At 37.7% G+C, this 15,955-nt stretch overlaps 1 protein-coding gene across 2 annotated transcripts in view; it reads right to left on the bottom strand.

Annotated features, from left to right (window-relative positions):
• Positions 1 to 15,955, bottom strand: part of NFX1 (nuclear transcription factor, X-box binding 1) — a 66,550-nt gene that overhangs the window by 33,909 nt on the left and 16,686 nt on the right. For both annotated transcript variants that reach the window (XR_010433376.1, XM_064667144.1), the window contains exons 6-13: positions 9,881 to 9,952; positions 8,122 to 8,261; positions 7,096 to 7,195; positions 6,739 to 6,956; positions 6,322 to 6,419; positions 4,832 to 4,862; positions 3,617 to 3,699; positions 2,969 to 3,077 (exon numbers count right to left, since the gene is read on the bottom strand). Coding sequence is in view for 1 of the 2 variants with exons in the window: in XM_064667144.1 (XP_064523214.1) it covers positions 2,969 to 3,077; positions 3,617 to 3,699; positions 4,832 to 4,862; positions 6,322 to 6,419; positions 6,739 to 6,956; positions 7,096 to 7,195; positions 8,122 to 8,261; positions 9,881 to 9,952 (851 nt within the window). In the remaining variant the exon portion in view is untranslated. The remainder of the gene's footprint in view (positions 1 to 2,968; positions 3,078 to 3,616; positions 3,700 to 4,831; positions 4,863 to 6,321; positions 6,420 to 6,738; positions 6,957 to 7,095; positions 7,196 to 8,121; positions 8,262 to 9,880; positions 9,953 to 15,955) is intronic.

The following is a 15,955-nucleotide window of genomic DNA, read 5'->3' as shown; positions in this document are numbered from 1 at the left end:
TGGCACTCAGACCTCTCACACACTGAACAGAGAACAAGATTATACTAAAAGATATTAACTATGACAGGATAGACATGAAGTGCACAGATCTGTCAGATAAGGATGTTGACCAGCAGCTTCGTTTGTTCATTTTATTTTGTCTTCGCTTCTGTTATGGGTTATAAATCTGAAAGAGGAATTTTCTCTTTCTCTGCTTTCCCCGTAGGAGAAACAGAGTTCGAAGGGGGAAGGGGATCGATTAGCCTTACAAAAGAAGTGGCTGGCCTGGTTAATGGCCCACTGACTGCTGGAGTTGAGGGGGGGGATGGCTGGGCAGACGGGAGGACAGGTTTGACGGTGGAGTGCTCTGGCCGGGACAGAGACGGGGACCATATCCAGGCATTTCTAGAGAAAAGCCTGGGAGCCAGATTTTTTCCTGGTTCTTTCGTCCTGGTGAGACCTGACCACCGGCCCTGCACCGCCAGTGTCTCGTGACTCCCGTCGGGACCTACGGGTTGTTTTTTCCTCTTTTTATCGGAGAGGTCTGTGCTTGCTGGGAGAAGAGGGGAGAGCCTTGGAACACTACCATCTGGGAACAGTGAGTCCTCTTGGGGGGTGAACTGCTTTTTCCTTACCTTCCTTCAATTGAGGGAAGGGGCCCCCTATTCCCCTTCCCGGCTTCTCCTGCGGGCCGGGACCGCTCCCTCTGGACCCCTCTCCCCCGCGTGGTGACCGCCGGAGCCCAACAGCGCCCCCTGCAGGCCACGACAGGGCACTGCAGGCATTGCACTCCCATCAATCCCACAGCGCCCCCTGCCGACCACGACCGAGAACTGCAGGCCCAACACCTCTAGCGATCCAACAGTAGCCCCCTGCAGGCAACGATTAGGACTGCGCTAAAGGACTGAGAAGTATTTCCTTCAGACTTTTTTTTTTGTTTTCCTAGGACTACTGTCTAGGTTTTTTTGTGTTCTGTTACTGTTTTTGTCAACATACATATATCTTTTAATAAAGGGTTGTTATTTCTTCTGTTTTTTCCATATTTCCTCGATTAAAGCCCCTTAATTTACAATTGCTGAGAGAGAGGAGTTTGGTCTATCTCATAATTCATCCTCTTTAGCAAACATTCCAGTCTCATCAGACTGAGACAACTTCATTTTCCCATGCATCCACCTTGATTCCTCCCAAGTAATCTAACAAAATAAATTTTTCTTCTCTAAGTAGACTCAATTACAATAAATTCCAGCAAATAAGAATTCCAGGGAGAACAAAATGTTATGAGTTAGAAGGAAGAAGTAGAAAAGATTCAGAATGTCCATATCTGGAGAAAGGAAGCATGGGAAAGAGTTGTCACTCACTAGAGGTCTTGAAACAACCTATAATACTCTAGGCTTCAAAGCCACAGATCTTCCCTAGTCCAGGAAGATGAAAGACCAGAGACCAAGGTCCCTGGAAGATAGGAATGTTAGACAGCTACACTGGCTGCTTGCTATTGATGACAAATGACAGGTGAAAAATCTTAACTATAATGAAAGTCCCTTTACTAGCACTAATGAGGATAATGGGGAGAGAGTGCAGAGTGGTCTGATCCAAAGAACAGAAATACAATATCTGAAAATTAAAAAAAAAAAAAAAAGCATTGTCTCTTATGCTCACATTATTTATTTTCCCCAAGAGATGTATTGCTGTTCTTGAAGTAGACCAGGTGTGCATAAAGAGACCCACCCTAGAACAGAAAGGGACCTCACCTATCAGCACTGAGGAAATTACACTGGAAAGGAAACGTATGTGGGAGGCACACAGAACCACAGAAGTGTAGATGTACTCTAGTATTGCATCTTGATGTCAGCCCTCACCATTCCCAGCAAGAACAGTAGTGGAGATGGAAGCAGGGGCAAGAAATCCAGTCTAATGAGTAGGCAAGCGGCTTGCAGCTGATCATGCCACAGCATTTGATACCATGGCTGATGTAGCCCAACAGCAAAGTGGTGACTAGAGAGGTGAGACAGAGTCAAGAATGGCCTTCTTAGTGCTGAGAAGCACTCTCCATCGACTACAGGGTCACAATCATATAGAAAAATACGTGTGCCTCTGAAATCTCAATTAGCGGCATTCAGGGAAAGCAGGTAAGAAATCTTTAAAGATACTGGTTAGCTGATTTACCTCTGGATAGATTCAGAATAGGAACCTTCAGGGACACAGAGGTTTAAGCTAAATTACCATAACTATCCTGGAGTAGGTAACTGCTTTTCCAGTATTCAGAAAAGGGCCACAGGGCCTTGCTGCAAAATATCAGCAGGGAAGATTGACCTCTAGATTGCATCACATCCAACAATGGCGCAATTTACACAGGAGGCCATACTTAGCTCTCTCCAGGTTATGAGAGGCATATGAATCTTTGGTCTAGAGTGAACTAAAATCCTCAAAAATATTGCAGCAATGTGGAGAAGTTTAATGATCTTAAACATCACACCCATGGAATCCTCTGAACAAAAGCAACTGCTCAGAAAAAACCTGCATTCTGTCTCAACTAGACCAGAAGTTACTAACAGGACCTCTGAGACACTAGGATTACTATTTTGCTTTGTCAAGAGAAATGTTTGGACACAAATATTTATATTTCTAAAGAGAGGTACAGTCAACATGCATCATATTCATAGGCTATTAAGACAGACTACAATGCTGTTTCAAGCACAGTGAGCTTTAGAGGCTCTAGTATCTTATCTTTTCCAGAATATTTCCATGAAAAGTTGGTCTCCAAAAAAGTGGAGGTCTTTAACTATATCAACATGCGTAAAATATAGGAGAGACTCATGTACTACTGCAGTTAAGGCACTGCCAGTTGTAAACAGTATCCTTAGAATATATATCACATGTCTCTCTCCTTCTCACCAATGTGAAATGGATCACATTCTCTATCCGACTGACCAGTTAAATTAATATATTTCTATAACAAATAAGAAATAATGTACTTTTGCACATAACTCACTTGTTTGCCAGCATGTTTGACAACTGCCCCGATGACAGGGTTCTTCACATCTATGAAGCCCGCAGTTGAGTTTACGACCACAAACCAAAGAGCACTTATGTTCTGTGTCCTAGGAAAAGGCAAAAAAAAAAAAAGCATAATTGAACTATAAATGCCACTGATTTATTTTTTCTCTCTAAGGTCAATAACTAGTAACTGACAAAATGCTATAGTGCAAAAAATAGCTTAGGCCAGATCTATACAGCTGTATAGATCTACATCACTGTATGGATATACAATTTTTAAAGCAGATGCTGTTAAGACTTTTGTTGCAGACATAGCTACATCATAGCTTATACTTCTTCTATTAAGTAATATCCTTCCCCTCTACATTCTCCCTGCAATCACTGCATTGACGAAAAGCCCTTTTGCACTGATTTAACTGCATTTAGCTGGAATATGGCTTTATATTTATAATGATACCCATAAAACAAATTTTGCAAAATAAATGCACACATACAAACTTTTTGAGCATGACCAATACTGCAAATAGAAAATGAAGATGCACAAAAATGTAAGGATATGAAAGAAAAAAAGACTGTTAACATCACAACCAAAACCAAGCATACACCATACCAAACAATTTTATAAAACCACATGTAAACTTACCACACAGCAGACCTCATTACACTTGTGCCGTCCACATGATCTTTTCTTGTTGCATCGCTTGTCACACATGAATGTAATAGCAGCTATTAAAAAAAAAAAAGCCCCCAAAAAGTCTTAACTTTTATGTCTTTGCTTATGCTGAAAACAAAAGCTGCAATCACAATATTATGCTAAGGCTGTTGCAGGGCATGGTCTAGAAAAGACTTAACAGAGAGTAAGCCAGCAAGCAGACTTTTAAATTACTTGTTCTCCCACATTAATTCCCCATGTGGATACTTGCCTTCCTTTAAATAAACCCTTATTCAAAAGGATTTTGGAGAGCAGAATACTTGAAGCTAGTTTATTTCACATTAATCTTGACACCATAACCTAAACAGGGTATTCTGATACACTGAAGTACTACAAACATCCAAGACTGCTTAAATTGGTAGGGCAGTAACAGTCAGCTAAAAACAACTATGCTGATATCCTCATGAAACTAGTGCTAACAAAGAACATCCTTATTACCATACACAAGTAACAAAAGCAATCACTTCTGGATTCCACAAGAGCAAAGACATAGACAAAAGTTCAAATTAGGAAATACGCACATTAGTTCCTTATATCTTGTAAATAAGTACCTCAGTATGACAGGGGTCCATCAAGTAAAGATTTCACCGAGGGGAATTTTGAGATGCTACATCCAGAGTACCAAGAAACATCAAACAGGAACTATCTGCCAAGCTCAGATGCAAAGACCAGCTGCAAAAATCAGCAGCATACCATGTGAAGCAGAATCAAAGCTTGTATTTCCCCAGAAACTTGGGCAAGAGCAGAGCAAAACTCTTACTTTGAATCTGAGCTGTGCAAGTTGACCTAAAGATATATAGGATGATGGGAGGGGGCAAATTATTGAATATGCTGGCACACAAAAATGTTCAAAATGAAATAGACAGATTTGTCTCTAATCTTTGAGACCAAATGTGAAGAAGTCTTTCCTTACGTAAAAGATGGGTGAAAATTAAAGATGTTTATTTCAAACACCTTCCCCAAAATAGCAGCATGACCAGCACCATGACCAAGCAGCAGCAATGACCAACTTGACACAGAAGTACGGATAAAAGAAGGAGTACTGATCAGCTGTTTGCCAACTTTGTCAATCAAATCCCAAATTAGTATGAGCTGCATATATTTTTTAAAACAATTTCACATTATATATGTATTATAACCTTGTACCTTTATTTCTGAGAAGAGTACATGGGACTTCCTAGGAAACAAACAGGGAGCCATTAGGTTAGAACAGATGAAACACCTGAACCATACTTATCTAGAGAACTCCTGGTCACATAATAAAGACTCAGCACACTCAGTTTTCAAGCATATAACACATCTGCATGCAAAAGTGAAACAAGAGTAGGAAAAAAATCCTCAAATATTTTAACATAATATTTTTTCCATAAAGAGCCAATACCAATTAAATAAAAATTGTAGTTTCGTATTCTCCACTTAATTCAGCAGATAATGCTGTGAAATGACAAAATCAGGTCTGTCCTAAGAAAACAGAAACTTGCATGATGGAAACCAACAGAGATCTCCTAGAGAATACTTGACAGCCCATAAATTTGTGTTTTGACCAACCATCCCAAAAACGCAATGAGTAAAAAAAAAAAAAGAAAGAAAGAGTAAAGTCAAATCTTATGCTCTAAGAAGTTATACCTAAGGATCGCAACATAAAAATAAAATGTGATGGATGAAAATAACATTGTGGACATTTGAACCTTCAGTCATCACAATTTTGTATTCTGAGCTGTCATTTCTGAGTATCACATTTTTCATGACTGATTTATATTATCACTGTAGTTCACTCTTACTGTTTTAAGAAGCATCTTTCTGGTGTCTGAGAAGCTGCAGAAACTAAAACCAAAACCTCACTACTTTATTTCAGGACTCAAAATACAATCTGAAGCCTTCTACCCCATAACTACCTTCAGCAAACTTGTAGGAGAAAGCTGTTCCAATCTCTAGCAAACTCGCAGTCATTTCTATGTACCTATAGACATATATTCAGAATGATATATTGCAGATGATATATAATGGTTCAAAAAAGTCATCAGAACTCCTGTGATTGTAGCAAAAATTTCAAAGCTATGATTACAGAAAGTAGTATACTTTAAAAATATACTAATTATTATATAACAATAGACGAGAATCTGCAGGGTCATTGTATAAATGTACAAAGAATGGGAATCAGTAAAAACTTCAAATTCTCTACAAAAATATCTACAAGAAATCTGTAAGATATTCCTATAAAGTTTTAATTAGGTTGACTTCTCTCAGTTTACTTTACTTTTGGTAAAACTACCATTCTTTGTGCTATACAAATACTCCAGGATAATATAGGATTTTGCAGACCACTTACACTAGTAGAAACTCTGTGCAAACTTTGCCAAAATACTTCAAAAATTGCCTCCATAGTAAATAGCCTATATTCAGCTTCTCAGTATAATCTAATTCCCGAAACTTCATTTGCGAAGCCTAGCCATGATGATGATAATCTAATTAGCATGTATCAGTCAGTACACAATGCAGGTTCTTGCAACTAAGGAGCACAGCACCTCTTATACTTCTTAGCTTTCTTTTCCTCAACTACTTCAGCTCCTTTCTCTCCACAGCTTTAAAAACCAACAAAGATTACCTGTTTCCATGGTCAAGCTTTACATACTCACCTTTTTTTTGAAGCCACATCTACAATAAATATTTGATGTGTGAGAACATGGTCTACAGTCTCCTTCATGGCAAAGGCTTTCACATGTATGAATGAACTCTAGCAAAATGAAAACAGAAATATTAAGAATAAAAAATAAAATCTGTGACCTGGAATTTCATGTTTATTAGGAGCATCACTGGTCAAAGATACTAAGCTTATGTGCAGCTGGGTTTTATTTCCTGATTTTAAAGCACCATTATGAACAAACAGCCAGACTGCAGGCTCTACAATGGTTTTTAAATTCAGTTTGGTTAAAACTCAAAAGCACTAATCAAATAATTATTTATTGAAATAAAACATTTAAGGACAACTTTGTTTTGTTTTGTTTTAAACTATGAGATACTTCGAATACTATGATACAGAAATTTCTAATTACCATAGCTACCACAAGAAAGAGGTTTGCCACATGTTTTTCCACATGACGGGATAGGATCTGTGCATATTTTACGTTCAACACATCCTAGTTCCAGTAACTTGCTGAGAGGAGTCTGACCACAGGGACAGCGATACACTACTTGTGGAAGTCGTGGACAAAGCTGGCAAGGCTGAGGGTGGCATACTTGCTTACAGTTGTGCCTCCCGCAATTTAATTTCCTGGTAAAAAAAAACAAAATCAAAGAAATAACAAAACAAGCAAAAACTTAAAAGGGGAATTATCTAAGAGGATCACGATCACTCAGTGTGAATAAGATGACCTTTTCCTTTTCAAAAGCCTGAATTACAGTGACCTTACTTGCCGCATATATTTTGACATGAGAAACTCCCAAATCCATCAGAGAATTCTTCCTTTGACCCGCACAATACTTCTTTAAAGTTGCTTCCACAGTAACACACTGAAAGAAAGAGATATTTCACAGAAAACAACACAAGAGAATATCAGTGATAAAACACTTCCAGCATATATATAAAGGTAAAATGTGAAAAATTGTTACAGTCAGTTTTTATTTCAGCAATGGAGGTTTTCTGTCCTGCAGAAGTTGGAATTCCAGCATTAGTTGTTTTGATAAGAAGATAAAAACTAAAGGGGAGGTATTATCTGCAGAAAAAGCTTACTTATTAAGCAGTATACATAGGAAGTTAATTATTACCTTAAAAGTTGAGAAAACTAACTTGCAATTTTCTATATAAACTGTTCTATGAAAATGTATTTGTATACTGGCATACATACTTACTCAATTCAATTTCCATTCAAGACCAAGTTTGGAAAATTTTAACACAAATCATTAGAAGTTTGTTGAAATACCTCTTCCTATTTTTCTTCCACGTACTGTTTAATTAAGTCTTGTAATTATAGTAAAAGACTCAGTAGGACCTTAGGACAATTCAGATAAGAAGGTATCAGTTAGTCCAAGCTCTTACTTGAAGCAGAGTCAGCAATGAGATCAGACCATGTTACTCAGTGTTTTATTCAGTTGGGTCTTGAAAACCTCCAAAAAAAGAGTTTTTCCTTACAGCTAGTTGTAACTTTTCCATTTACACTCATTGTCTCTCATCCTCCACACGCATTTATCCTCTCTCTGTCTTCTTGATTACTGAAAGGTCACTATTTAGCTGTCTCAAGCTAACAAAGTCCAGTATCACCAGCCTGTCCTAATAAGGTACATGCTCCAACAGCCTAATCATCGTGGCAGGATTCCAACAACAGAGTTTGGTTTTGTTACATAAAAATTGGCACTTGCCTCTTGGTATTGTTGGGGTTTTTTTACCCTCTTGTTTTCATAGCATAGGATGGATATACATAAAAAATTTCAATACTTACCTTGTTGGACTGTTAACTGGCAAGGTGAACATTTTCCCGCATGGCACACTTGAGTACAGCTGTGCTTACCACAGTTTAAAGTATTTCCACATACATTAGAACAATGAATTTTTGTTGATTGGCCACAGCGAACTGAATGACTGCAGAGAAATAACATCATAGTCTGTCAGCTACCTTAACATCTACAGAGTATTTGATTAAAAGGAAAATGCATTTTCAGTAAAATGCCAAAGTCTTTTTATTCATGAAACCTTTCAGGAAATAATACCCCTGTTTTTTTCACCTGCTTCCCCTCTCCCACCCCACTAAAGTAGGACACTTATCACAGTAGTGAGGCTACAGATTTTTTCCTGAAGAAAACGGAGGGAAAAAAACCAAGGGTGACACTAAAACCTGAACCTAGTGTATGGTTATGCACTGTACCAGAAAAGCAGATGTTTCTAATACAGACATCCTTCCGAAGACTTAAACAATCCTAAGTCCACTGAGCACAATGCAGATAAGAATGTGGGCCTTAACAGTGGGTCAGCAGTCTATGAAAAGAATTGGGGTTTTAATTAAATTGTCAAAAAATGGGACAAAACAATAAATTCTCCTGTTTTTCAACTCTGGCTGGCCCATACAATGACTGTAAAATGTAAATTTAAAACAGTAACCTCAAAACATCCTAAAGTAAGAGGTGCCATGCCATACATCCTGGATTCTAATACAGGACATGTGAAATAGTGCTATTTTGAAGCAAGTTTTAAGTATCAAATGTAGAATTACAAAAATCAGCAATCTGGTGAAGTAGTTGACATCTGGAAAAAATAATAAAACAAAGTTTTATCATGTGAATTTTCACCTATTAAACTTTTAAACGCCAGAAATAGCCAGAAAAACAAAACCCAACCAACCAATCAACCAAAAAACCCCAATTAAAAAAAAAAAAAAACCACAAAAAAATCAACCAACCAAAAACAACAGAAAAAGGAGGTGATCTTACTAGGTAAAATGTAATTCAGTAATCTACAACCAATCCATTTTTCTACTGAAGACAAAGTCCTTTCAACTACAAATAATGCCACAAAAATTTCTGCAACACCGTCTAAAAAATTAAGATCATGTGCTAACACTGAAATTGGTTTTTGTTTGCTGTAAACAAGCACAGGCAAACAATTTATTACACAGAATCAGTTCTAGGTAGCTAAAAAAGGGATTCTCAAGATTCAGATCAACTGATTATGAGATAGTATGGGTAGTACCATCTTGCTGTAGGCAATGACACTTATGCATTAAATATGCAAGGAAACGATAGCCTTCAAATCTGGACTATACTACAGAGTTCTCTGTACAATTTCTGAGAAAAGTACACATTATTTTCAAAATTATTATTTCTGGAATGAAGTAATTCAAGACAGTATTCCACTCAGATAGGAAAGATGTGAACCTTTTCCTACTAATTTCTTGGAGTCTTCTACCAAATTAAATAAATACTACTACAAGATTTCAAAATCAAATCAACTTACAGACTGCCTGGACAATTCAGCTACATGTATCATAAATGGATAAGTCTTTGTTATTTTGATTTTTTTTCTTGAAAAATTAAAAGTAGTTGCATTTTTTCAAAATATAAAATTCTCCAAATTATTTTAACCACAAATAAAAGTTACAGCTCAGAAAAAACTTCTACAAAAAAAATTAATTTAAAATTTTAATAAACTATTCTTTTATTTTTATAATAACTAAACTTTTTTTTGTTTAGTAGAAGCATTCTTACCTTGTTTGTCCACATTCACATGATTTTGTCACAAAGGCTGGGCATGAAGGGCAAGGTCCCGGATGACAAAGACTTAAGAAGTTAAAAAAGCAAAGTTAACTTTAGCTTTATTACACTCGCAGAGAAACAATCCACCATGACCCAACCCTAAGTACATTATCTGAAAATTATACAAGACTCCTACACTCCTGCAGAGTATGAAAGCATTATTAACACACAAAAAATACTAGATTATTACAGTTGCAGTCTCAAATGTCACTAATGCTAAAGGAAAACCAGTATTCCTGCTGCTGTCAAATTAACAGTAATATATTTCTGCTACTAACACATTTAATATTTTACATTTCACCTGCAGACACACATCAATTCAACTGCGCTCATCATTGATAACACACAAAACAAGCTTCACGTGTCCAAACCATTAATACATTTCTTTCTTCATTGATCTTAAATAGGTTAGAGATAAAAACTTCTCTGTGAATTTCTTCTTTTGAGCTGGTGGCTTTATCTTTGAACTCAGCATTTCTACCGCCACCAGTAAGAGGTGTTGCTCCTCTCCCTGTAAGGTAACACATGAGAGACACAGCAAGTCTGCCTCAGTTTTCTTTCTTACCATCAAGTGCAATTTCCTTTGAGTGTCATCAATGCCAGCTCTTTACACGACTATCAGATCTCACCTTCTACTTCAAGAAACACGACATGTTCCCTATCTGCATGTAAGACCTTTGTTGGGTACAGACAAGTCCAGGTTTGTGAAATTATACTTAACTATTTTGTCTGCACTCTTTCTTAGCTAGCTCCCAGTTCCCTTCCTTTCCAAATACAGTGGCTCTCATGTGGAGCAATTATTATTGGCCAGGACTGACCTGCACAGACGTCCAAGCCAAAAGAAAAATAAAAAAACTCAGAAACATCAGAAAACCCCATAAACACAGACTACCCAGTTACATGGTAATTACTAAATTCCCCAAGTACAGTCACTACACAAGTACTAATTAGTATACCAGTTACTATAGTCATGCTATACAGTTGAGTCATCTCACCAGCTTGTCAACAGTGGTTCTTCCTTTTACCACTCCTCCCAGCTGACAATAAGGCCTAACCTATCACTCAACTTATGCTGGCCCTAAGAGTAGAGCCAAGCAATTACACTATAAACTAATTCAAAACAATAAAAAAAATTCCCATCACACAAAACAAACCCCAAAAAAACAAAGACACCACAACCCTTCCTCTTTCATAGGTCAGTTTTATGACATAATGCAGAGTTGAAAAAGTACAAGAGTACATACAAGGAAAGGGAGAAAAAAGCAAAACTGGATGGAGCAGACAAAACACGATACAGAGGAAAATAGGAAGAAGAAGAAACCAAAACCACTGAATTAATTAAAACTGTGTGCTGGTTTAGAAGTAAACCTTTGCGAAAAATGAACCCAACTCAAGAGAGATTACAAGTCAGAGTTACAATTTACTAAAAAAGATTACAGCACCAAAGATCTATGAAGGAAGTCTGGACATTAAAATTTAACTTAACATAGAGAAAATTTCATTTACTACCTTTGTAAGATCTTTTTCAAATGCTCTTAAAGCCTTGCATAGTTCCAGCTGGCAGGGAGAACTTAGAGTCTTAGAAGAAGTTTAAGTTTGCCATGAAGCTTATTATCAGGAACATTTTATTGAAGGTTAAGCTAGGTGTTTCTTTGATGTAGAACCTAACAGTGCAAAATGAATTTCAAGTGTATTAAACTAAAAATGCGAAAAGAACTCCCTCTGTGAAGTGCTATGCACACCACAGCTAAACCCTAAAAAAAGGTTTGCAAAGCACTCCCCTTTCAAACAGCTGCTTGCCTGTTCCTCAGGTCTGCCAAGTCATTTGTTTATATAAATGGTTACTATTTCAACAAACATGAGTAAATACTAAAGATTTATCATTAAACCCATGTAAATTACCTTAATTCATTTTCACCAAAATGGGGCTAGCTAGTGCCACACTTAGCACCATCATCCAATTAAACACTATCCCATAGAAAGGAGATTAACACAATGACATCTACAGCAAAAAAAAAAAAACCAAAAAACCCCAACCAAACAAAAAAAAAACCAACCAGAAAAAACCCCAAACAAACAACAGAATGGCCAAATTGAGGATATACGCTTGGGACTTGGCCGATCATTAAAAAATCCATATGCAAAGCCCTCAAACCCAAAATGTAAATGAATAACCAACATACCACTTCAGTAGAAAATAATTTGTTCTGGTGGTATAAAGGGGATCAACATATAAACGCAAGCTGGTTACAGGCAGCAGTAGGCTGAAGAATTGCTGTATCTCTCTAGACTAATTTTTTAAATTTGAACACCAACGTCAGAAATTCTTTACAAGTGCAAAAGAGATGTCAAATAATTTGAAAGCCTGTGATGCTTTTGGCTTGGATGGAGTTAATTTTCTTCCCAGTAGCTAGTATGGGGCTGTGTTTTGGATTTGTACTGAAAATGGTGTTTTAAATGAAGAGATGTTTTCATTATTGCTGAGCAGTACTTACACAGCATCACAGTCTTTTCTGCCTCTCACACCACCCCCCTGAGGAGGCTGGGGGTGCACAAGAACCTAGAAGACAGAGACAGCTGACCTCAATTGGTCAAGGGAATATTCCACACCACATGGTGCCATGCTCAGCATATAAGCCTGGGTCAAAAGAAGGGAGGGAAGATGTTCAGAGGGATGGCATTTGTCTTCCCAAGTCACTGTTATGTGTGATGGAGCTCTGCTTTCCTGGAGATGGCTGAACACCAGCCTGTCCATGGGAAGCGGTAAATGAATTCCTTATTTTTCTTTGCTTGCATGCGTAGCTTTGCTTTACCTATTAAACTGTCTTTACCTCAACTCAACTTTTTCCACTTTTACCCTTCTATTTCTCTCTCCCATTCCCCCATTGGGGAGTAAGCGAGCACCTGTGTGGGGCTTGTTTGCTAGCTGAGGCTAAACCACCACAGAGCCATAACCAGCAGGTTCGCAAAATGGCTTTGATTTCAACTGAAAATATGTAGGATGTGTACAGCTGATTACATCATTTTAGATAGTGCTTGGAGACAAAGACCTCAAAAATTATGATCTAACACTGCAAAATTGAAAACTATGTCAAATTAGACCACCTAACAAACAACACATTTCTTGCCTGAAACTGGCTGTCATCCTAATCTCTATCTTAACCAGGATATGAGGTTTAATATCCTTTCCAAAAGCATCTATGTGATGCTGAGAGCTCTAGACATTCTCATTACCCATATCACGATTAGTTCTCTTCTGAATCTTATTATTTGCATCAATTTCTTGCAGGGAGATGCCCTGCTTAGCAGAATGTATATGATACATTCTGAATTTGCCACCTTCTGATTTAATTCAAGGTCTCATTTCCTAATCAGGGAACACAGCGGAGCCTGGGAAGAGGGCAGGGAGAGAAACTCCCTTATTTTCAATGCTTTCTTGATAAAACTATTCGCTTTACAAAGTATTAAAGGATCAAAATTTTTTCCTGTGACTTTTAATCCAATTCTTTCTCCTCAGCCACAGGAGTTTGATGATTACTAAGTTTTAAAGAGAAAACAGATTCTCAAGTAATTTAATTCCCTTTGATCTACTTCATTTGCTACTTCATATTACATTAAGAGTAATGTAACCACCTAAGCAGCACTCAGAAGAGCACGACTGGCACCACCAAAAGATTATGTGACTACACATCACTCTCAGAGCTGCTCATTCTACAGGGGACTATTTGTTCACAGAGCCTAGCATACAGCATAACACAATGCATACAGAAGGCAGACAGGAGGGAAACTGAAGTTTAGACCACTACCAACTGTTACAATGGCTTGCTTTCAACACCTCCTGTACTCTGCACATTTCATCTGCATGGCAGAGGGAGCATCCTCATGCAAATCAATGAGAACAATATTCCTCTGATGCCATGTATGAGGAGAAGAGGGAATGATGTTTGTTTGATCATGGTAGCATCACATCAGATAGCTGAAGTATAGATACATACATAGTATGTGGTTTCTGAAAACTCAGACAATACTGCAATTCAAATTCTGTTACAGACACTGCATAAATAATTCTGATCTAAAGAGCAAGGGAATAGCTATAAGCATCTAAATGTTACATACTCTGATTGTTGATGCAATAGCCACAAAGATAACAAATAAAGCAAGAATCCAATGACTCAAATGCAGGTTCCCCAAGACTCAAATTCAAGTCTCACCAATGAAAAGGGTTCATAACAAGGATTCATCCAGATGAGCTCTTTCAGAGGCTAAAGTTCTGCAGATACAGAGGTTTGCTCAACTGGAAGACAAAGGGTGGTGCTGGACTTTAAATGAGACACATATTGCAAAGGGTTTTCCAGAATAGATGGAATTAAATAAATACTAGAGGAAAGAGCAACATCAAGACCACCACTGCAAGACTCAGATACAACACCAGACTCAGTGCACTGCCAATAACAAACTCATCCCTACTATCAATAAAGTCACATAGGCTTGAGAGGCATGTGAACAGTCTTCCCAAAAGAATTCGTCATACCATCACACTGTGAGGTAAAAAGTCTTGATGCTGACATGAAACATTAGACCCAGAAGGGTCAGGGGCAGGCATGGTGGTGTGGTGTTGAAAAGCTAAAACAAAAACAGCTTTTAGGGTATCAGTGACACAATGGTAGTTCTGGTTCAAACCTTATCATCTTATGGTAATATGTGGGAGCAGGGGAAAAAGGCACACAGCAAATCCACAATCCAAATAAATTACTGTTTGCAAGAAAAAGTTCTCAGATCATCTAAACTTAAGGGAGAATCATGAAATACACTTCTGGTCCTGATGGTAACATCTATCCTTGAGCATTCTCTTGAGGAAAAACTCTGCCCAGATACAGATCATGATCCAGACTTATAATTTGCATTCAAATGATAACACTCTACATATCTTAACTCCACCACTCTCATATAGCAAGAGGGAACCAAGTTTCTACTTGCTTTTTGATTCAGCAGATGGAGGCTGCCTCATAAATACCTGAGATTCCCATATGTGGGGGAATGTCCAAAACTGGGTAACATTGATGTTGAAAGTGCATTCCTCTCCAGGTCACTATCACAAGTCAGTATCAAAAACACCCATCATCTTGATCTGCACCCCTACTGTTTCCTTACCTCCAGGACTGGATGATCTCAGCATAGTTTTACTCATGTGGAACATGAGCTGAATGATAACATTTTTAAATATGATACAACTGGTTACAAATTGGGACTCAATTTTCACAGCTTTTTGATATGACTACTAAGGACTAGGAATTCATAGTGCCCCCAAGTGGTACAATATTGCTACCACTCTTCAAAAGACTTCCCAGAAGACAATGCCAGAGACTAAGCCTCCACTGTTGACTAGGAGAGAAAAGAAGAGAAGAACGTCTGCTTCTTCCAAGCACTACAGTTTGTCAGGCAGCAAACTGCAGTCAGGGCATTCTCAAAGTAGTTAAGAAGTCTGTTTATTTCTTACTGGACAAAATGTGTCTCCATGAACAAATTCCTCTCCTGAGACGGAGGCCTGGAGGTGGCCTCCAAGAGAATCAGTGTTCTGTTCAGGGTATCAGCTACATCAAGTGTAGTCTGAAAGATGATCTGTGTTTCAGTTTTACCCTGCAAACCACAGCAAAGAGGATCTAGCATGATTACATGAATCAAGAAAACTGCTATAGCACTGAAATGAAATATAATACAAATCATGTGCATAAATACATAAGAAATAAACACAAATGAAATCTAATACTGAAAAGAACTCTAATACAACATTTTCACGTGTAGGAAAGAAGTATTAAAGAGTAAAAAAGTATTCTGTCACTCAACAAAATGTTGAAATATATTTGAAGCAGAACACATTAAATAAAAAGTTCGGACTAAAGTTCAAGTAAAGTTCTGAGCTTTAGCAAACCTTGGAAAAAGTGTCAGATAACCATCTATTTCTTGGAATGACTGAATTTTTTCACTGTGTACCAAGAGCAGAAAAAAATGCTTCTATTAAAAATTTCT

This window comes from Pseudopipra pipra, chromosome 1, assembly GCF_036250125.1.
Source record: "Pseudopipra pipra isolate bDixPip1 chromosome 1, bDixPip1.hap1, whole genome shotgun sequence".
NCBI classification, from domain to species: domain Eukaryota; kingdom Metazoa; phylum Chordata; class Aves; order Passeriformes; family Pipridae; genus Pseudopipra; species Pseudopipra pipra.
This window is presented reverse-complemented; position numbering and strand designations above follow the sequence as displayed.